The sequence below is a fragment of the Aspergillus novofumigatus genome, assembly GCF_002847465.1.
Source record: "Aspergillus novofumigatus IBT 16806 chromosome Unknown P174scaffold_13, whole genome shotgun sequence".
Taxonomy (NCBI): domain Eukaryota; kingdom Fungi; phylum Ascomycota; class Eurotiomycetes; order Eurotiales; family Aspergillaceae; genus Aspergillus; species Aspergillus novofumigatus.
This window is the reverse complement of record NW_020194286.1, coordinates 115205-136115: the sequence shown is the minus strand read 5'-3', so window position 1 is coordinate 136115 and position 20911 is coordinate 115205. Positions and strand designations below refer to the sequence as shown.

Genomic DNA, 20911 nt, shown 5'->3' with positions numbered 1-20911 from the left:
GAAGCCTATCGCGACAGTAGTAGAATAAAACTACTCTTCATCCTCCTCCCCAACGTCGACCTCAGCCTCCGCGGGAACAGTGCTCCCCTTAGCCTTAGCCGCCGCAGCAGCAGGAGCGCTGGTTTTGGCGGTGTCCGCAGGCTCTTCATCTTCTGGCTCGCCTTCTCCGTCTTCTTCTTCATCCTCGTCCTCGGCAGGGACGCCGTTGCCATTCTCTTTGGCCTCGGCTTCAGGGGCTGTCTTTCTTCGCTTGGAGGGAGGAGCTGAGAGTGAAGAATGTTAGATGCAAGTTCATTGAATATGGGCAGAGAAGGGGTAGAGATAGAGATAGAAATAGATAGAAATACCTTTGTCCTTGGCGGGCTCTTCCTCTTCTTCTTCGCCTTCGCCTTCTTCTTCGAACTCCTCTTCTTCTTCGCTACCTTCTTCTTCTTCGCTTTCGCCTACGTCGGAGTCTTCGTATCTAGAGCAGGGGAGCGAATTAGCTTCTTTATTCTCTTGAATGATGTGTGAATGACAATAAGGGAGGAGGATGAGGCTCGATGGCCGCGTGACGATGCAAGAGAGCAGATGCGACGGCACCTGGCGCAGAGCGCAAGCATGCGACGGCTGTAGCGGGATCTGAGAGCGTGCAACAGAGAGATAACAAACTTACTCTTCTTCCTCTTCACTTTCGTCGCTAGGAAGCGCCTGGAGTTCTTCCTCTTCCTCGGCTTCTTGCTTTCTCTTACGGGTGGACATGGTGATTCAGAATGGAAAGTGGCTTATACAGAAGAGAGAGAGGGAAAAGCCGGGTCAATGGCAGAGAGATATGGATGGAAAGGAAGATTTAGAGACCCGGGGGCGTCGGGAATAAGAGAAGAGACTGAGACTATTTGAGAGTGAAAGGAGAGGACAGAAGGATGGGGAAGGGAGGAAAGAGGAAATTATAGAGGGAAATGGCTGAGGAGAAGGTAGGTAGGGCGCAGGGGAGGTCTACCTAGCTACTACGGCTAGAGATTAGGTGGTAGCATAATCCTCAGAACCAGATCCTGCTCCCCAAGGGGGAGGGGAACGGAATGAGCGGCCATTACTTCAGCAGACAGGGAGGGAGGAAGAAGCGAGAGGGGCAACGACAAGAGTTGCCGGTCAGCAATGACAGAAACATGGGCAGAGACCTGCCGTAAGGAGCAGTGCAAGCTGGGGAAAGCTAAGCAGGGACTGTATCAGGAGCAACAGATGGACGCAGAGAGAAGAGAGCTGAAGCTGCGGCTTGTCCTTGGGGACTTTAGAGTATGTGACGACGTCGCCTTTAGGCCCAGACAGTGTGGATAACGCAAAAAGCGACGTCCAACCAATGACTGCTCATCATCAGTGCGTGTCCATTGTGCACCTAGGATGATGCGCTCCGTCAGCTTGGAGTACTTCCCCAGGCGTCCTCGTTTCTTAGCTTTTCTGACTGTGATAGCCTCTGAAGAATAAGCTTGAAAGTGCCCTGTCAGCAAACATATAGACAAAGTCGTCCTCTGTGATATGATTCTGTCTGAGAGAGAATAAATGCAAAAGCTCTTGACAGCGTTGATGAAATAAAGCGATGGCTGGTAGGAGGACAAGGTTTGATGTGGGCATAAGAAAATAGTGCGTGGCTATGTAATAAGCAAAGTATAAGTAAGCAGGAATAATGATGATGTCAGTAAGTGAAACATCTTGCGTACGGTAATTTACAGGTCACAACCGAAATTTCAATCAGCAACAGCTTCTCCGGATCTAACCCGATCTGGAGACTCGCACGGACCATTTGCCCAGGCACAACATATCCCACTGGGGATAAGCGTTTCTGAGTCTGACTGCTTGTGGGTGTCATGCAGGGGGCAGGATTCGGTATTTCCGTGGCACAAGGCCAACAGTCAATAACAACAACAACATTCCCCATCTTGTCAAAATTCGATATTATATATATTCTCTTATTTCAAATATACAACCTGCCTTCCTGGGGTATCAAGAACAAAGGACAGATTTATTGCGCCAGAAATTCAAAATTGGCCATGCTGGGGTCAAGCAGATTCTCGTCTAGCCCAAAGCCATATGTGCCGACCATGTCGTAGATGAGGTCCGGTGGTGGAAATCCCTGGGCCATTGCATTCGCACCGCCTGGTACCTCACCCTCTGGCCGGTCGACAGCTCCTGTACCTCCCACAGGGAGTCCTCCGGCGTTGGCAGGCCGGCCAGCCTGCCACGCAGTTTCCCATGAATCGAACCGCTCTAGCATCTTGCTTAGCCCGCGCGCAATGTGTCTTGTGAGATGTCTTTCGCCAGCGGAGACACAGTTCAACAACTCGATGACTCGCTCCACCAGACGGCGCACCTGGCGGCCGTCGATACTGAGGTAGGCTGAATTCCAGTTCACGGCGACCTTGAGCAGGAAGACCGCGGAAAACGTGACCATAGTATGGGTGAAAATGGGAACACCCACAATGGCATCGCGGATATCCTGTTCCTCCAATACCATATTCAGGCAGGCCATGGCGGATGAAATGGCGATGTTGGCCGATTCTTTCCGGTCCATGGAGAATACTGGGGTATTGGACGGTGACAGCGCGCGTAGAGAAAGCGAATTCAGCTGGAACTTTGCGAAATGGTAATGCAGGACCACTCCTTTTGATGGATACGTCCTTACGTATGGGCTATCGGCTACACCGCGATAATTAGATAGTGCTGTGAGAATGGCGGCGTACTGGCTTACCTGATCGTGGTTGCCAGAGGAGGCGCCATTGATCAACCGCAACGTTGTAAACCCTCAGTTGGCCAAAATCTTCCTCTGTAAGTGCTTGTTCCGTATCGCTTCCAAACATTCGATAGGCTTCCGTGAGGATCATGAACAAGGCTACTTGTGCCAGGAGTCGAATGTCACCAGGGACGATCATTGGTGACTGGAGGAACGTCTCATAATTCTTGATCGAGACATCTTCATGAATGACGGGTGGTCGGCCGTAGGCGATGCTGAAATGATGGTCGCAGACATATAGTAGGTACCATAGTTGTGCACGCTCATATTGATCACTATGACCTCGGATCATCCGCTGGTAGCTCTGGTGGAGACCCAGCTCCGTTGCTATTCGGACAGCATGGCCAGAGAGCTTCCAGCTCAGCTCGGACAGCCAGAAGGCACCGACGCAGAGACCACGGATGTCGTCCAGGGTATGAGCCCGCGTCAGAGACATGCTCGACACGAGGGAGACGTACTCGCTGTAGCATCGATTCAACGTCTCGTTGCGATTGGGAATGTGAAGGGCAGCGACGGTAAGAACAGCCGCAGACAGCAGTGTTGAGGCTCGTCGCACAGAGGTCAGATCTCGATGCACGAGGACGATTCCTCCCCAGAGAAGCTGGTTCATCGTCCGACTGAAGTATGCGAAGAGTTCCTCGGCCTCGTGGAGAGAAATTAGCCCCCGCGATATAAAATCCTCCTCCAGTAGGGTCAGCCTCGGTTTCTCCACAGGATTGTTTCGTAGGTTTCGTAGTTTCGTGACTTCGTAAAGGCTGCGCATAGGGGCCGGCACCAGCTCCGGGCCCTGCAGGTCCGGCTCCTGCGAAGGTTCTCGGGTGACATCCATCACGGCACCCGGCGCATTCTGTCCTTGACTCGGTTGTGAGTTGTCTATTGAAGCACGATTCCCGTTCGCATGCGAAGCAGCCGGGCTGGGTCCGTTCTGAGGGTCGCCTGAAGCATACGTGGAAAGCTCTGGAAGTCCGTTCTGGCGGAGAAGGTCGCGCACGGCCGCTTGGAGCTGGTGAATCGCGGAAGCAGCTTGCGATTTCCATCTTGACAATGAGCCATCAGCATATCGACGAATCTATAAGAAAACCAAAAGATACACGTCAAGAAAACATACATCCCATCGTCATCAACAAACTTCTGCGAGAAGTCATTGACTACACACTTGATGCCGCTGCGCGTGCATTTGGTGCAGCTCGTTTCGCCTGGTTTGAACTCGCATTTGATCTTATGCCGTTTGCACTCCGCACCTGCATGTTCCTAACATCAGCTTGAAGCTCCACCGAGATGTAGAGAATATTTCCGCGATCCTTGCGTCTCTGCATCGTTGCCACGAGGCGCTCAGAAAGCCGAGTCGGGGTCACTCACAAGCACGGGCTTTGGAGACTCTAGGAGGCGGAGGTCGAGCGTCGAGAACGGAGGAACCGCGATCATATCGTCTTGGAGACTCAAGACCGGCATCAGAAGACGATCGCTTGAGATCGGATCGATCCATAATTAATTGGTTGTTTGTTGATTGGGAGGGCTAATCGGGGATGCTCCGGTACTATGCAGGTAATGCAACGAACCGTCGCTGGCTCGCGATTTGGAGCGGTGCGATCAGCTGTCGGAAGTGGAGCGATCTATGGACGTGCCTATGATGATCAATGATATGTGAATTGTTGTCATTCAAATTTGGCATTGACATGAGAGGAGCAGATGGGTTGGATGAGTCGAGAGGTGCGAGTGAAAGGCGTGGGGGATGACAGAAAACGTGGGAGGGACCAAAGCAAGATTTGACCCCGCCCGAATTGGAGTCGAAGTGCCCAACATTGAGAGAAGATGGCTGGCTTTAACCAGCTAGATGGCGTAAATAGAGGTTATGGTGATGAGATCTTATTGATCTCTCGTAAGTTTTCTCTATCTCGGAAATATTCTGATATTCGCCGAACATCCTTCGAATTCGTGGAGAAACTACATTTTCTGGGGTCGAAACCTGGGGTACGGAGATATATTGGAAGGCAGAGTTGGGATATAGAGCAGGAAATAGAGCACTTTTGCAGCCGATCTTCTTCCGAACACGCCCATCATCCATCATCCTAAACGCCATTCTATCGGTGGTCCTTGTGTATCCGCAGAGGCCTATCGATGATTGAACGCTAGTTGATATCTCCAAATGCAAGCCCCGCATACAAGGATGACGCTGTCGTCGCATTCACTTCCCTCGGACTCTCGCCTCACCAGTTTCTCAAGTAGGAAAACTGCTGAATCCATATTTGAAAGCTCCACAAGTGATAGCGACTCAAATCACTGCAGGTTCAAGCTCTCCCTCACTTCAATCAGTCTCAACGACATCACCGGCTCAAGTCCGGCTGCGGAGAAAGAAGAAAATCGCCTCGGACTTGATGCGAATGCGGAGACCCCACTCCACATCCAAATAAGTTGATGCGACAACTCTTCACTAAGTCCATGTTCCTCCGTCTTTCGTTTCGCAAATACCTCATCTTGACTTGATCAAACACTAAGACCCAATATGCAAATCCTCATCACAGGCGCCGCCGGCTTCATCGGCCAATTGCTCGCAAAGGAGCTCCTCAACGACCCCTCCTACCACCTCACATTGACCGATATCCACGAGCCCCCACCCCCAAGAGCGTCAAATACCCTCAAAATGCAAAGACCATCAAAGCCGATCTACTCGCTGGCGCAGCCTCAATAGTAGACAAAAGCCTCGACGCCGTCTTCGCCTTCCACGGCATCATGTCCTCCGGCTCCGAAGCCAACTTCGACCTCGGAATGAGCGTCAACGTCGACGCAACTCGCACCCTCCTCGAGGCCCTCCGCAGAACCTGCCCCGGCGTCCGGTTCATCTACTCATCCAGCCAAGCCGTCTACGGCCGACCGCTCCCCGACGTGGTCGACGACAGCGTCACTCCCACGCCGCAGGGCTCATACGGGGCCGAGAAGCTGATCTGCGAGACTCTGGTCAACGAGTACACAAGGCGCGGCTTTATCACGGGGTTCACGCTCCGGTTTCCCACGATCTCGGTGCGTCCGGGACAACCGACTGCGGCGGCTTCGTCGTTTCTCTCGGGGATGATTCGGGAGCCGTTGGCGGGGAAGGAGTGTGTGATTCCAGTTGAGGATCGGTCGTTCAAGTCCTGGCTCTGTTCGCCGCGGACGCTTGTGCAGAACCTTGTTCTTACGTTGTCGTTGCCGAGTGATGCGTTGCCTCCGCATATCCGGTCGATCAATGTGCCAGGTATCTGTGTCACGGTGCAGGAGATGATGGATGCGCTGGAGAAGGTGGGTGGGAAGGATAAGCTGGCGCTATTGAAGGAGAAGGAGGATCCGACACTTCGGCCGATTCTGGACTCGTGGCCTACGCGATTTAATAATTCTCAGGCTATTGCGCTAGGGTTCAAGCGAGACTCGTCATTTGAGCAGGCGGTTAGAGACTATTACGAGCAGGAGGTATTGGGGAAATGAGAATATTAGTATAACTGGACTTCAACTGCCAATAGACTTGGTACATGTCTGCTAGACCATGGAATTCGATAATACTCCAAATGAAAAGTATGTACGCAGTAAACGATCAGATTATAATGGTTCATTCAAAGGTTATAAGAGCTTCAATCTAGCCGTCCGTCCACGGGTACAGTGGGTCTGGATATCATCCAGGACCATCATTTCCAAACCTAGGAAGATTTCAGTAAATGTAGGATGATGATTAAAAGCTTTCCCAAACCTGTCCATCAATGGCAACCAAGCGGTTGAACAGTTCGTTTCGAGTACTCATCGCTGTAAGCTGATAGGAATCGTGCGGATGCTTCCCAATAATGACCAAGCCATCCACAACTTCCTTGCTGCCGACAGCCCAGCCAGCAACCAATTTTCCCTTCCACCCCATCCCTCCGATCTTGCGCATTTCCTGGATTTCGGTAACCGGTATTGTGAAGAGCACTGTGCCTTTCTTTCTACTAGCCAGTCTGTAATCGCCCTGAATGACAGTCGGGTCTGTCGTGAAGTACAGTAGCGGCGGTTGCTGGGAGGAGTCAATCACCACGGTACCTCGTTTGCCATTGTATCTTGCGTCGAACTCGACAGGACCGTAGGGCAAGGTCTCTAGGCCTTTCTTGCGTAGGATACCGACATGATTCTTGGCATGAATTGATCCTGCTTGGGCGCGGACCCGATCAACGGCGAGCTTGGTCTCGATTCCTGTCGCTGTGGTGCCCTTGAAAAACCCGATTATTCTGGCACCAAGATTCTTCTTCTTAGGCTTTTCGTCTTCGTGAGTATCTTGCTCTGCGTCTTGTTTTGGCTCAGGAGCTGCAGCTCGGTTGATTTCCTCGTCCGTGGCTCCCAAGGTCAGTTGATCGTGGTGGATCGAGGCGGGCCTTGACGGGGCTTTATGTAGAGAGCTTGAAGGGGGCGGCGGTAAGGGGGCGGCATTCGATTCACCAATGCGAAGAAGTGTGAGGGTAAGCTGAGCATTAGTGGGGACTCCTTTCAAGAGGGAACTGATACGTGGTCAGCGGACGGTCTGCCATGTGTCTCTTATGGTCCACACATACTTTTGTAATTCGAGAAGCTTTTGCCAATGTGGGAACTCATGGTTCAAGTAGCTCATGAGACGTTGAAGTACTGGATCCCCAAAAAAGAGAAATCCAAGAAGAAAGGTGCTCAACTTGACGAACACATAGCTTGAAGTCAGTAATGATCCTAGGAATCCGGCCGCGAGCACGCCGGATAGACGAAGGCAAGGGGTTGAGGCCGAGAAAGGTGGTGTTGGTGAGAGAGCACTGCAGCCAGAACGTCAGAACCATGGGGCGTCTACTATGTATCATGAACCCAACGCTTACTTTCCAAATCTCTCGTAAGTATCAATGATATCACTGAGCACCCGCATTGCCAGATTCGCGCCGTTCAGCACCGTCTCCTTCATAGGTTGCCTGGTCTTGTCGTGAGTATCGGCTGGCACTTCTCCACCAGCAGCAGCTTGTGCATCGGCTGTCTTGGACACGATATCCATCGCGTCCGGAACTGAAGATTCCATGGGAGCATCCTCGGGTGTGCCTTGGTCATGTTTGCCGGCAGCACTCCCAACGGCAACAGTGGCAACGCTAGTGATTAAATTACTTGCTTCTTGCTCGGCGGCTTCACCTTTATATTTCTCTGGAGCCCCCGTCACACTGTCATGGGAACCGAGTACTCCCGCCTTGGGTTTCTGCACTCCACCAGTAGATTTATCGACCAAGGCAAGAGGTGCGGGAGGGAACAGGATCTTCCGAGACTGAGGCCAGGCAACCAGAACAAGCATCGTACCAAAAAGTGTGGGAACGAGAAGATCCAAAAGCCAGGCTACGGAGTATACCTGTATATATTGTTTAGTCTTCATGGGCCACTAGCCACAATGTGGGACGAAACGCACTGCGCAAAAGGCTGCTGTTCGCCGAGGCTCTCTCCATGAGCGAAGCCTAGCGATGTGCTTAACAAGACTGGTCAAGCCAATAACCACTATTGTATAGAATCTCTCCAGGGTAGCCCTCAGCTTATCCGGGGAGAAATTCTCATCTTCTGCCCGATTAAGATCCAGCCTCTGTAATGGGGGATTCGGAACAGCTTTGACACAGTAGATTTGCTGCACTTGTCAGCATTTCCTTTCGAGGGCTTGAAAGCAAGTATACCTTATTGAAACGACGGATTAACATCCAAAGATCCTCATTCGACAATCCCGTCACAATCCTCTCCTCAATCTTGTCAGATTCTCCCCAACCAATGTCTGAGACATCGTTGGTGACTCCAGCTTTCTGCGCCAGTCCTTTGGCCTCTTCCTCAGGCTCTACCTGAGAGAGTGCATGGCTGTCAGTTGGCCCAACGTTGTCACCTTGCCTCTTTTCATCATTGTCAGAACTCTTGTCCAGCCCTGCCGATATAGGCTCTGGCGCGCGAAGGGACTCTGGTGCATCAGACATTATTAAAATATTGATCAAACCGAGAAACACATTGCATTCAACGATGGATTAATTTACATCATGGAGGCGCATTTCATTTTTATGTCTGCAACTCTGCGTGTCCTAGGTAGGTCCCCTGTTGCGGGACCATCGACGTCATCCTCTGCAATTATCTTGCTGCTCAACAGCCACTGGTCCCCCCATAGATTCGGATTCCCTTGGTCCGTGTCTAAAGCTTGCAAGCTCATAAGGTACGATGGATAGTCTAGATCAACAGCACTCAACACTGGGTTTTCAGAACCATTAAGAAACCTAAGGCATCAATACTTGCAGCCTGAGGTTCGGCATGAACTCCAAAGATGGAAGGACCCTGTTGGTCACGTGACTGAGTTCGATTGTATCGTGCCACCTACGCCACACAAACAACGCCACACCTCCCTCATCTTGCCAAAAGTGGAAATACACGTGAAACCCAATAAAACGCGTTTATCAGACTCTTTCAACTGAGAGTTCTGGGAAAGCAGCACATCGCTGATTTCTCTGAGTTCATGATGAAAATTCGACGGATGAATCGCTCGTAGACGGAAGGAAGAATGAGTGAGACCTGTGCGAATCCCCTGCTCCTGGGCTGGATCAAAGAATGGCTAGATCAGGCTCGTGAACGGAACAGCAAAGGCGTCACAGTGTCAGTACACTTATTGGACAAATTCCCTCTATTAGCGAAGCTAATGCATTGCCAGATACAAGAAAGCCTATGAGTCGATGAAGGCTTGTCCGCTCGTCTTTCAGCATCCATCCGAGGCGCAACAGCTAAACGGACTTGGGCCGAAGCTATGTGAGCGGTTGACGGAGAAACTGAAGGCGTACTGTGAAGAAAATGGGCTACCAATGCCCGAACACCCTCAGAAGGCGGCAGCGAGCAAAAGAACTTCCGACGAGGGCGTTGACGGTCAGCCAGCGAAGAAACCACGGAAAGCAAAGCCATATGTGCCTTCTCTGCGCTCCGGTCCCTACGCACTACTCTTAGGTCTAGCAACGCTGGATGAGAACGCGTCTCAAGGCTTGACGAAAGCTCAGTTGATCGAGAAGGCTCAGCCACATTGCGACAGTTCTTTCACGGCCCCTCCTGACCCTTCCAAATTTTACACCGCTTGGAACTCGATGAAGACGCTTCTCCAAAAGGAGCTTGTTTACGAGCATGGACGGCCGCTCCGGAAGTATGCGCTAACTGAGGAGGGTTGGGAAGTTGCGAAGAGAATCAAGAAGACTTTGCCCGGGGGAGATTCAAATACGTTGACTTTCAGGCATCAAACAGTAAGGCACGACAGTAAAGGATGAAGAAGCAGAAATTAACATTATTAGGACTCAATGTCAATCGAACAAGGCGCCCCGAGTACACATGTTCAAAGCAAGACAGGTGCCAGTGCTGGCCCGGGGCTTAGTGATAACGACAACGATATCGTTGTTCCGGAATTTCTACGAGACGATGAGAATGACGAAGACATTCAAATACAAGACAACGATCGAGGAAGAGATCTTATTGATAAGATCAGAATTGAACCCATCGCACTTCCTGCCAATAGTTTCACAGTCCAGCTGGTACTGGACACGCGCGAGGTCCGATCATCCAAAGACCGTGACTACATTGCCAACGAGCTAAGCAAAAAGGGCATCACCCCGAAGTACGCGCCCTGGAACTGGGAGACGCAATGTGGGTTGCCAGATGCAATGACCCTACTTTCCTTTCACAATACGGCGAGGAATGTAACGAGGTGATGCTGGATTGGATCGTGGAGCGAAAAAGGATGGACGATCTCCTCGGTTCTATCAAAGACGGGCGATTCCACGAACAGAAATTCCGTCTCCGTCGCTCCGGCATCAAAAACGTCATCTACCTAATCGAAGAGTTCGCCATTACCCATGATGTCGGCAGTGCCAGCGCCATGAAATATCAGGAAATGATGGCATCCGCCATCGCCTCGACGCAGGTCGTCAACGGCTACTTCGTCAAGCAGACGCGGAATCTCGATGATACAATCCGCTATCTAGCTCGGATGACGTTTCTCCTACAGAAGATGTACTGCTTTTCGCCACCAACACATACCCTCAGCCTGATCCCAAGCCGGCAATTGTCTTCCGCTCAATCCTACCTCACAGCACTTGAGCGACTTCGAGCTCGTGATCCATCAGTAACATACTCCGTCACATTCTCTACCTTCTCCGCTCTTACCTCCAAATCCGATATCCTGTCTCTCCGTGATGTTTTCCTGAAGATGCTCATGTGCACGAGGGGCGTGACAGGAGAGAAGGCCCTTGAAATCCAAAAACGATGGTCCACTCCGCGAGAGTTCATCGAAGCGTTCGAGAAACTGGACGCTAAGGGTCGAGAAGATATGGTTTTTGAGCGGACAAAGACATTGGTTGGCCGTAAGAAGATGGGCAAAGTGCTCAGTAAGAAGGTTGCCGACATTTGGGGTACAGACGGATGACCTTGCATAAAGCGGCCGTCCTACAGGTCTTTCACTCGGTGTCTGGGATAATCTCTTTTATTTCTACTATCTGCTGTAGGGCAAGCAGTCGCAATATCCAAGAGGTTTTACTGACGGGTTGAATCTCATATCTCTGAATTAATGTCTTAATTATCTCCAATTAGGTGTAATGGTACATCGCGATTAGGTATAATTAGTGGCCATAAAGCCATAGTCATGCATAGTTATTAAGCCACAATGAATGACAACTTCGTTGTCGATGAAGACAATAAACATGTTATGGGTATTTACAAGTCGTTCGCAGTCGTAGCCGTCATCAAGGTAATCCCTCCCATTCCGATACCCTTCCAATAACCAACCTCAACCAACTCCTTCAAGACCTAGACCGACCCAACACCTTCTTAACCGTCTGGCCGTCAATCGCGAGGGCAAGACTACTGCAGATAACCGAAACGCTGCTCAACGCCATGGCCAACGCAGCCCACACCGGACTAAGCCTCCAGTGGTCATTGACGGTGACCATCTCGCCGTCCATCATCATATGCTTCCGTCCACTGACAATGGGATAGAACACACCCGCAGCAACAGGCACAAGGCAGAGATTATACACAACCGCCCAGCCAAAGTTCATCTTGACGCGGTTAAAGACGCGCCGGCTGAGCAGAACCAGCTGGAGAATGGTATCCAGCTCGGAGTTGAGGAGGATGAAGCTAGCCGAGTTCATGGCGACGTCAGAGCCGGACGCCATGGCGATACTGACGTCGGCCGCTGCGAGAGCGGGCGAGTCGTTGACGCCGTCGCCGACGAAGGCGACAATCGACCGTGCGCCGGATCGGTTCATTTGACTTTCGGCTTCGTCTTCGTTTCGGACGGGGTACAAGCTGTCCTGGACTTTGCGGACAAAGTCCGCTTTGCCGGCCGGCATGACGTTGGCCATTACATTGGATCGGGAGATGCCGACCATGTCTGCGACGGCGTAGGCGGTGGTTTGGTTGTCCCCGGTGCACATGAAGACATCGACGTTCCGCTTGCGGAGCTGAGAGATGATTTCTGAGGCCTGTGGGCGGATGGCATCAGTTGTGGCGAAGACGATGGCAGGCGTGAACGAGGGTTTGTCTGTGGAAGTTGGCTCGATTTTGCGGAGGGAGAGGATTGCAGTGGATTTCCCTGCGGACTGGTACTCCTTTAGCAGCTTGGAAAGGCGGGAAGTGTCTACCACAGAGGTAAGGCTCTGGAGAAGAGCCTCGTTGCCGATCGCGGCTTCATAGATCACTGTCGTCGACGAGTCTGATGCAGGATCGTTGATTGGGACGGTGAAGGTGCCTATCATGCCTCGTCCGGATTTTTCCTCAATGTCGGAGGCTACGACTGGAATTTTAGAACGCCCCTTGCAAAACGCAGAAACCGCCTGAGCGATCGGGTGATTGCTGCTTTCCTCCAGGTGCTGAGCAAGCTTCCAGGCGACTTGAATCTGCTCAGCGTCTGTAACAAGGACTTCATGGTCAGACACCTTCAGACTACCGCCCTCTGTAAGAGTACCCGTCTTGTCGAAGATGATCGCATTGAGGCGGCTCGCTTCTTGAAACGCCTCTCCTCCGCCTTTGACGAGGATGCCGTGTCTGGCAGCCAGACCACCGCCAACGAAGAGAGCTGTAGGGGCAGCAAGGGCCAACCCACACGGGCAGGCAACAACGAACACAGCAATTGCAAACTCTAGGCTCCAAAAAGCCCAGCCACCCCGTTCCGTGTCAAGGTAGTCCGGGGGCAGCGCTCCAGAAAGTCCGAGAGAGAGCCAGATGATAAATGTGAGGATTGCTATGAGAGTGATCACAGGCACGAAATGCGATGTGAGTACGTCTGCAACCCTTTCCAGAGGAGCTCGTCTGCTCTGTCCCTCGCGGACCACGTTGATGATCTGGTCCAGCATAGAGGAGCCGCCGAGGGCAGTAACCTTTATTTTCACGGGCTGGCCAACATTTACAGACCCCGTGAAAACTTGGTCACCGGCTGACTTTTGCACCGGCTTGGATTCTCCAGTCAAAGAACTCTCGTCGAATTGGTAGGTATTCTGACCATTGATGACACCGTCTGCGGGAGGGGAGGCGCCGTGAGGGATGCTGACAACATCTCCAATTTCGAGGAGATCAACTGCAATCCGCTGTTGACTCTCAACCGAGGATGATTCCCCAGAACTACTCTGGTCGGTAGAGGTGGACTTTTCGACCAACATTGCTTCGGAGGGCCTGAGCTTTCCAAGCGAAGCAACTGCATCTCCTGTCCGCGCCTTGCTGTAGGCTTCCATGAATCGACCAGCGAGGATGAACAACGTCAGGAATACCACAGAGTCAAAATATGTTGTGCTATGGCTGCTGGTGGATGTGTTTGCGGCAGCATCCATGATGAGAACAGCCAACGAAGATACGTATGCCACTGTGGTGCCAGCGGAAATCAGAAGATTCATGCTGCCGAAGCGATAGAATCTTCGCAGGATTGGAGTGCGGCTTCCTGGTCGCCAAAGTGAATAGATCTCTTTCATGGCTCGTACGTGGAAAATGTCTGTGCCATAGAACATGACTGGCGTGGTCATGATGAAGAGGGCCCATTCTATCCGGGAGACACTTCCAGCCCACATCGGCTGCTCTAAATATTTCCTAACTTCGTTGTTCGATGAAACAAGGCTCATGAAGACAATACCAATCAAGAAAGTTGGGATCGCCACAAGCAAAACAAAGGTAAAGCGCATTAACAATCGGTGACGTTCGTGCAGCTGCATGGCGCGAGATCGATCTTCGAGACTGGGTGGATGAAAGACCGAGGCCTGGAAAGCATCATGCGCTGACTCAATGGCCTTAATGATGGCTCGGATTGTCAACGAAGGAGGATCAGGCGTATATGTAACTTTCAGCACGTTGTTGTTGAGGGACAATGTTCGTTCGCATTCCACGTCGGGAAACACCTTCAAAGAGTCGAGAACCCGCTTCGGACAATGGTGGCAAAACATGCCATCCACGCGAATTGAGACCGTCCGTTTCTGGTTCTTATCTTCTTCGTTGTTTATGACCACAGGTTGGATGTTGTCGAGGGAGGCTTCATAACCAAGATCATCAATTTTCTCCAAAATGGCATCGACATTTTCCCGTCCCACAAACTGAACGCTGCCACTATGAGCCAGAAGATTCACAGAAACTTCCGTCACAAAGGGCATTTCTTCTAGCCCTCGGGTGATGGTCGCAGAACAGGAGCCACAGGTCATTCCACCAATGGCAATTTCGGCGAGATAAGCTGGAGGTGAAGGTGCGGTTGCAACGACCGGCTCGACTTCGTCCACAGAAGCTTCATAACCAATGTCTTCCATCAGATCAACAATCTTGTCGATGTTTGTTTGAGGGCCAGTATAGAGCAGCGTTGCGCTATTGGTAAGAAGATTGACGGTCACCTCACGGACAAAGTCGAGATGTTGGACTTCTTTTGTAACAGTATTGACGCATGATGCACAAGTCATCCCACCAATGCTGATACGAGCATTGAACTCTTTATCACCTGGCGAAGGCTCCTGCTGAGTGTCACTGATGATGGCTGAGCTACTCGCTTCTGCTAGAGACTTTCGAGGAACAGGACTTTCAACGTCAGAGGAGATTTGGGCTCTGGCATTTGCCAAAGGAGTCGCAGCAGCTTCTTTTGGTGTATTTGTTGCTGCTGCTGTTTGTTGTTCGAGTTCTTCTTTCCTGCAAGCATCGCAATTGAGGATATGCCGCCTGTTTTCGGACGCCGAGGCGGATGCAGGGGAATGGAGGGCATAGAAAACCCCAAATTCCGAAGTTGTATCAAGGTCGGATATTACCGTGCCGTCATGATCGTATGTAGTAACATGATGGACTTCGAAGGCTGCTCGAATGAGGGCCCTGGCTAAGTCTGCTGGCTTCGAGTCTAAGCTGTGCAGCACGCGAACTTCATGCGTCAAGATAGAAACTGAGATGTTTTCGACCCCTGATTCTTCTGAGAGAACCTCCGTGATGTACGCGACGCACGAAGAGCAATGCACATTGCTAACGAAAACCAAGCTTGTGAGGTAACGTGCATCCGATGCTACAGGGGATGAAGCTGGAAGAGTCCTCTTTTCCGTAGGCATGGTTATCGGTCTCAAATTCAGAGAAAGATGTATGCTCAACTCAGCAAATGCGAAAAGGACTCGCAGAAAGAAAATCTGTCTGAAGGCGATAACCCAGGTTGGTTACGGTTAGGCTGCCCCAGATGGACAATGGCAAGTCGGGTAAAGGCAACACCAATCAGCCAGTATTTCTTTTTATGCAATTGCAGTTCTGACAGATCTTGTGCAAGCTGTGTGTCTTGTCAAGGACGATGAGAGTATGCAGTGTGAAAGAAAAGAGCATGAATGATACATAAGTGCAGCAGCGGGAACAGGGAATCGCATGCTTTTTGAAGTGCAACTGATGACAAATGACTATCTAGGAGTCATTTGAAATACAGATTCTTCATCATTAAAAGTAAGATTTGACGCAGATGAATGCAGTCGAAACGAGGCGAAAATGCGACTTTTATGCGTAGTTCATCCTGAAGCTCCAAAGTGTGGATCTGCAAGATACACTAAACCACGCACAAATCTCGCATCACAACGGAAGGCCCACATATGATTCAATGGCGTACCACAGCGCAAGGTAACGGCAGTCCCATGATTCCCCTGGAATGCAAGAGTCCCAGCCAAACACATGTGATGGTGTTTCATTAGCTTTGAAAGGCTATCTCGTGAACACCGTTGCAGTTGTGATGTTAATCACTGGTGACGGAACGGAACCAACGGAGTAGAACCGAGTGGCGAACATCCATTGAATCCCGGGGAGGAACCACTTCTAGCGACAAGCTAATCTGATGGTGATTAGATCTGGTATACTCCGTACTTCGTATGATAACCTACAATATGCATTCGACAATCTTGCAAGGAAAATGAGCCGACGGTGATAATAGACTAAGGTGCGGAGTATAGGCCGTCATAGTCTTCATATCGAGTCTGTAAAGTGAGATCGATCTCTTCTTTGTCAGTGAAGTACAGACTTGAGGTTCCGGAGGTTAGAAAAAGTAATGGATCACAGTTAAAATGAAATGATAAGGTCTGTTCCTGTTAAACTGGAACCGACTGCTTATACTGCCCTCAATTGATTCTATAAAATGTTCTCTCCCCGAGAATCGAACCGCCGCTCCATGAGGCAACTCCCTCACGTGACAATCCCACTGGGCCACCGTGACTGATCCGGACAAATTTTGAAGCGTGCAAAGTCGCCCCCAGCAAATCTCTTGTTCTTCTCATCCTTCTTCTTCGTCTTCACCCGCCATCGAGACTTCCTTCGTCCTTATTCTTCATTTGTTACAGGGGCGTTACGACTGGTGGCTCTTGCTCTTTCGTCTGATAATTTCAAAATATTCCCTATAAAATCGTCATTTATTCTGGTCGGCCTCAAGAGTGCTCACTCGTCTCCTTCCGCTTCTCCTGGACATTTTTCCTTCTCCCAGCCCACTAATTTTCCCTTTTTGGAAGTCAAGACTCGGCCCTCCTTTTCGTGATTGGTCCACTCAACGACACCGTTATATCAGGTTCAGAGCGCAATTGTTGTACTCTTACTGTCAAGGACTGGTCTATAGCACTTTGTTTGCTTCTTCGTAAACCCTTGTCCGTTATGCTCAACGCCCCGCCTATCTGAGGTAGACCCTCCAGCCTAAGGTTATTTGGTCAAATTCCAACTCAGCCTCTCCTCCGAGAGCACCACGTTGTGCATCATGTCTGCCTTTAGACCTAACATGCGTCCCTCCATGACCCCTAGGAGTGGTCCGAGAGCTCCGCCGGTAGGCCGTTTGGCAAGCCTCAAGGCTCCTACTCCGACGCCGATTAAACGGCCTCAACCAATCGCACGCCCCCAGGCCGCCAGGCCTACTACCCATCCTAAGACCACTACATGTCCCAATCCTGGATGTCCAGCTCCTCATATCGTGGAGGATGACGGTCAGAAGGTTTGCTCGGGCTGTGGTACTGTCATTAGTGAGGCAAATATCGTCTCCGAAGTCACTTTTGGTGAAACATCATCGGGTGCAGCGGTCGTTCAAGGAACATTCGTCGGTGAAGACCAAACCCACGTCCGCAGCTATGGACCAGGCTTTCAACGAGGAGGTGCTATGGAGAGTCGAGAAATTACAGAACAAAACGGTATGGTATTCCTTGCCCCTTATTTTTCGACTAGCTCGTGCTGACTTTGGCAAGGAACTCGTTATATAAACCAACTAAGTCGTGCTCTGAACATCCCGGAGAGTGCCATGAAAGCCGCTGGTCAGGTTTTCAAGCTCGCTGTCGGCTTAAACTTCATCCAAGGTCGTCGGACGAAGACGGTTGCAGCTGTCTGTCTGTATATCGCCTGTCGACGACAAGATGGGAACACTGTCATGCTTATTGATTTTGCTGACGTATTGATGGTAAGTCATTTACGGCAATCAGGCTCTGGGTCCGTACACTCGCTAACCCTGTTCAGGTCAATGTATTCAAACTTGGTCGAACATACAAGGCCCTACTAGATGAACTACGTCTTGGCGGTAATGTCTTTTTGATGAATCCGATTGATCCAGAGAGTTTGATCTATCGGTTCGCCAAGCAACTCGAATTTGGGACTGCGACGATGCAAGTTGCCAGCGAGGCGGTGCGCATTGTTCAGCGAATGAACCGTGATTGGATGACTACCGGTCGACGTCCGGCCGGTATTTGTGGCGCTGCTTTGATCCTTGCAGCTCGAATGAACAATTTTCGTCGAACCGTTCGTGAGGTCGTTTATGTAGTGAAAGTCACCGAGATCACCATTAACCAGCGTTTGAATGAATTTAGCTCAACGGAGAGCGCTGAGCTTACTGTCGATCAGTTTCGCTCTGTGCAGCTGGAGAATGCACATGATCCCCCTTCCTTTACCAGGGCCAGAGAGGGAAGAAAGCCATCACGAAGCATAAAAAGAAAGGCGTCGGACACCGCTGCTGAGATCGAGGGTGACATGCAGGACGCGACTCCTGCTGAGCCAAGGCGTCTTGATGCTGATGGCTTCGCTATTCCTAGTCTCCCAATTGACCCGGCGCTGACCACGGCGGACAGTGGCCGACGGCGAGCGTCAGTAACCTCTGTGCTCAACGAGATTGTATCGGAAGTTGGAGAAGAAGCGGCAATAGCAAAATCGGCACGCCCCGCGGCGCCCAAACGAACAAAGCTGCCGCCGCCAACCCCTGATCAGATTGCATCGGAGGAAGCCCTTGAAAATGAGATGACGGCTCTCTTGTCGAAAGGCTCTAACATGATTGAGAGTGTGGCTTCGGGCCAGGAGCAAGAGAACAAAGTTTCTGACCGAGCAGAAATTGACGCCTCCGAATTCGAAGATGATCCTGAGGTCGCTAACTGTCTTCTATCTCCAGCCGAAGTTGAAATCAAAGAACGGATTTGGGTGCACGAGAACAAGGACTACTTGCGGACACAACAAGCCAAGGCCTTGAAACGAGCCCTGGCGGAGGCAGACTCCCAGCCAGGAATGCGTAAGCCTCGTAAACGCCGAAGGGGCAGGCTGGGAGACGTCACCTACCTTGAAGGGGACGGGGAGGATGCGGATGGCAGAAGCACCAGGGCATCTACTCCCGCCGAAGCAACTCGTCGCATGCTCGAACGCAGAGGGTTTAGTAAGAAGATCAACTATCGCCTTTTGGAGTCATTGTTCGGCGATGAAGGGGCCGACGAGGCTGCCAAGGCCAAGGCGGAGAGTATGAGCAGGAGCCGGAGTCGAAGCCAGAGTGTGGCTTCACGCCGCAGTGCCAGTGTGGAACCGCGGGCGATGTCACTGGCAACTGCCAAGCCTGCCGCCTCCCCCGCTGCCCCTCAGAGGCCCGCACAATTTCCAGGGGAGAAACCCCTTCACCACCCGGGAGTACAGGTTGGCAAAGTTGACCGCGCACATACCAATGAGGAGGTGCTCGGACCAGCACCTGAGGCAGAAAAGATTCCGGACGAAGAAATGGACGACTACGACGAGGAGGATGACTATGAGGAGGACCCGGACGGTGTCGATGCTGCCTTTGCAGGGCAGTATGGCGACTACTACGATGATGAGAGTGATTATGTTAGCGATTAGGTAGAACTGAGACAAGCGCTGTGTGTGGCGCAAGCTTTGAAATGCATCTGATCTTATGCACCCATCCTCTGAACACTAAGTCTAGAGCTAGACGATCAGATGCAGGACCGTTGATGATCCATTAAGATTAAAAATAAAAGCCTCTCGACCTGCTGCTGGAGTGCGGAGATTTTTGTCCTGTATCTTGATCGGCGATCACCTTTTGCCCGTCCCGGAGTACCGAGTTACTTGACCAGGTAATCGATCGTCAGCAGGAATGAGCGCCTCCCTGTAGGAAGCCAGCCATCGATCAAGAGTTCAGTACTACTGTAGTCAGTCATTATTTAGAGTGGCAGAAGATCGTCTACCACGAACAGCCCACTATGAAATATGGAATCTAGCTATTTTTGGCTGTCCACATTCCATGCGGCAATAGGGCTACTCCTCATGGGGAAATTGGCGCTGCTCCAAAAGTCCGCCCTTCTATCTCAATTACACGATATGCGGGCAAGATGTGCAGCACTTTGTTTGTATATATCTCCCTGAATTCACAAGTCAATTCTGCTTCATCTGAGATATTATTTTGTAGTTTTGTGGGAACCACGATTGCGCTGCCTTCGTCACGTGGTCGGGATGGGTGTGGATAGAGTAGTACACGGTGAGATTCCTCTTGTCAACCACTTCCCACCAGTTTCCTCTCCCATCATCCAGCACCATCACGAAAGTACTGTCAGAAGCTCACTCATTTGACTCGGCGTCATCGTGCATTCAAGTATGACTGCCCCACACAAGCTTTCTTTGCCATTCCACAGCAAAAAGGACTGAACTATATGCTTGTGATCATCGCCTTCTGGCTCCAGCTTCTATAATGGGACTTTGTCTAACGGCTAGGACAGATCTAGCTGATGCGGAACCCTCACCAGAACAAGGGGTCACCCCTGCCGGAAGTTTTGGAAAGAAAGATAACCGTGATGAGAAGTCGTATGATATCCTAAGTGCGTCGAGTGATGGTGTCGTGTCCAACCTCAAAGGCAACCCTTTTTCTGTTTCAGTCCACAACCTGCTTTTTGCCTGTGATCACGGCACAGAGTGATGTCAAAATGAAGCTTGAGTATGCAAATATGATTCAGCATGATGCACGTCTTATCCTTGGGCTGCTCGAGACTTGCTGGGAAGGATTTTCCTCATCCAAGCTCGGACTCTGCTCCGAGCCCCCATTGAACTTCAGGAATGCGTAAGGAAAAGGCGACTCACGGACTACAATGATAGGACCAAATCTGCGTCCCCGCCTGATGCTGCCTACCTTCCCTTGGAGTTCTCGATCACCATTTCCTCCTTGATTCCATCTTTAGCATAGCCGTGAGAGTTTCCCCGATTTCCGCGGAATCTGGTATGGAGCATTGCGCCTGTGACCGTCTCAAATGGTTCAATGGGCTTTTGGGAGGACTAAACCTGTCGGGAGAGCAGTAAAGCTCCGCGCTGTGCGCGCCCGAGCTCCCGGGTTGTAGCAGGTATGTCGTAGATCTGCATGGCCTGCATCATCCACTCGTGCCCCCTATATTGCATCGTGTGGCATACATAAATACTTCCTAA

General features: G+C 51.1%; 8 protein-coding genes across 8 annotated transcripts; 4 read left to right on the top strand and 4 right to left on the bottom strand.

Moving 5' to 3' along the window:
* Nucleotides 1-30: 30 nt before the first annotated feature.
* On the bottom strand, nt 31-741 carry P174DRAFT_436044 (uncharacterized protein; the record flags this gene model as incomplete). The annotated part of the gene is made up of 3 exons (XM_024825973.1): nt 31-263; nt 348-463; nt 656-741. The coding sequence occupies 3 exons, from the start codon at nt 739-741 to the stop codon at nt 31-33; spliced, it is 435 nt and encodes a 144-aa protein (XP_024677127.1).
* Nucleotides 742-1957: 1216 nt separating this feature from the next.
* On the bottom strand, nt 1958-4250 carry P174DRAFT_455492 (putative C6 transcription factor; the record flags this gene model as incomplete). The annotated part of the gene is made up of 4 exons (XM_024829328.1): nt 1958-2670; nt 2723-3801; nt 3873-4005; nt 4124-4250. 4 exons carry the CDS (start codon nt 4248-4250, stop codon nt 1997-1999), a joined length of 2013 nt encoding a protein of 670 aa, XP_024677126.1. The 3' UTR covers nt 1958-1996.
* A 1017-nt stretch (nt 4251-5267) lies between these two features.
* On the top strand, nt 5268-6278 carry P174DRAFT_516461 (SDR family oxidoreductase; the record flags this gene model as incomplete). The annotated part of the gene is made up of 2 exons (XM_024832339.1): nt 5268-5389; nt 5464-6278. 2 exons carry the CDS (start codon nt 5268-5270, stop codon nt 6221-6223), a joined length of 882 nt encoding a protein of 293 aa, XP_024677125.1. The 3' UTR covers nt 6224-6278.
* Nucleotides 6279-6464: 186 nt separating this feature from the next.
* P174DRAFT_380154 (DUF3292 domain-containing protein) lies at nt 6465-8712 on the bottom strand (the record flags this gene model as incomplete). The annotated part of the gene is made up of 5 exons (XM_024822961.1): nt 6465-7257; nt 7312-7539; nt 7600-8129; nt 8169-8378; nt 8425-8712. The coding sequence occupies 5 exons, from the start codon at nt 8710-8712 to the stop codon at nt 6465-6467; spliced, it is 2049 nt and encodes a 682-aa protein (XP_024677124.1).
* Nucleotides 8713-9137: 425 nt separating this feature from the next.
* P174DRAFT_446375 (crossover junction endonuclease MUS81) lies at nt 9138-11338 on the top strand. The gene is made up of 4 exons (XM_024828565.1): nt 9138-9376; nt 9432-10005; nt 10054-10327; nt 10360-11338. Exons 1-4 carry the CDS (start codon nt 9285-9287, stop codon nt 11178-11180), a joined length of 1761 nt encoding a protein of 586 aa, XP_024677123.1. The 5' UTR covers nt 9138-9284; the 3' UTR covers nt 11181-11338.
* Nucleotides 11339-11389: 51 nt separating this feature from the next.
* Nucleotides 11390-15528, bottom strand: P174DRAFT_68840 (putative copper resistance-associated P-type ATPase). The gene has a single exon (XM_024832428.1). It carries the CDS (start codon nt 15307-15309, stop codon nt 11554-11556), a length of 3756 nt encoding a protein of 1251 aa, XP_024677122.1. The 5' UTR covers nt 15310-15528; the 3' UTR covers nt 11390-11553.
* Nucleotides 15529-16515: 987 nt separating this feature from the next.
* On the top strand, nt 16516-19402 carry P174DRAFT_455487 (transcription factor TFIIIB subunit BRF1). The gene is made up of 3 exons (XM_024829327.1): nt 16516-17394; nt 17449-17657; nt 17714-19402. Exons 1-3 carry the CDS (start codon nt 16971-16973, stop codon nt 19337-19339), a joined length of 2259 nt encoding a protein of 752 aa, XP_024677121.1. The 5' UTR covers nt 16516-16970; the 3' UTR covers nt 19340-19402.
* Nucleotides 19403-20027: 625 nt separating this feature from the next.
* P174DRAFT_446372 (uncharacterized protein) lies at nt 20028-20822 on the top strand. The gene is made up of 2 exons (XM_024828564.1): nt 20028-20090; nt 20215-20822. Exon 2 carries the CDS (start codon nt 20326-20328, stop codon nt 20554-20556), a length of 231 nt encoding a protein of 76 aa, XP_024677120.1. The 5' UTR covers nt 20028-20090; nt 20215-20325; the 3' UTR covers nt 20557-20822.
* The last annotated feature ends 89 nt before the right edge of the window (nt 20823-20911 follow it).

Excerpts from the sequence above, each read along its gene's own strand:
- P174DRAFT_68840 (XM_024832428.1), bottom strand. The coding sequence starts at position 15,309 with ATGCCTACGGAAAAGAGGACTCTTCCAGCTTCATCCCCTGTAGCATCG.
- P174DRAFT_455487 (XM_024829327.1), top strand. The coding sequence starts at position 16,971 with ATGTCTGCCTTTAGACCTAACATGCGTCCCTCCATGACCCCTAGGAGT. Across the intron at positions 17,395-17,448 it reads AGAAATTACAGAACAAAACG|GAACTCGTTATATAAACCAA; the intron begins GTATGGTATTCC and ends GACTTTGGCAAG. Across the intron at positions 17,658-17,713 it reads ATTTTGCTGACGTATTGATG|GTCAATGTATTCAAACTTGG; the intron begins GTAAGTCATTTA and ends AACCCTGTTCAG.
- P174DRAFT_446375 (XM_024828565.1), top strand. The coding sequence starts at position 9,285 with ATGAGTGAGACCTGTGCGAATCCCCTGCTCCTGGGCTGGATCAAAGAA. Across the intron at positions 9,377-9,431 it reads AACAGCAAAGGCGTCACAGT|ATACAAGAAAGCCTATGAGT; the intron begins GTCAGTACACTT and ends ATGCATTGCCAG. Across the intron at positions 10,328-10,359 it reads GGTCCGATCATCCAAAGACC|GGCATCACCCCGAAGTACGC; the intron begins GTGACTACATTG and ends CTAAGCAAAAAG.
- P174DRAFT_446372 (XM_024828564.1), top strand. The coding sequence starts at position 20,326 with ATGGTGTCGTGTCCAACCTCAAAGGCAACCCTTTTTCTGTTTCAGTCC.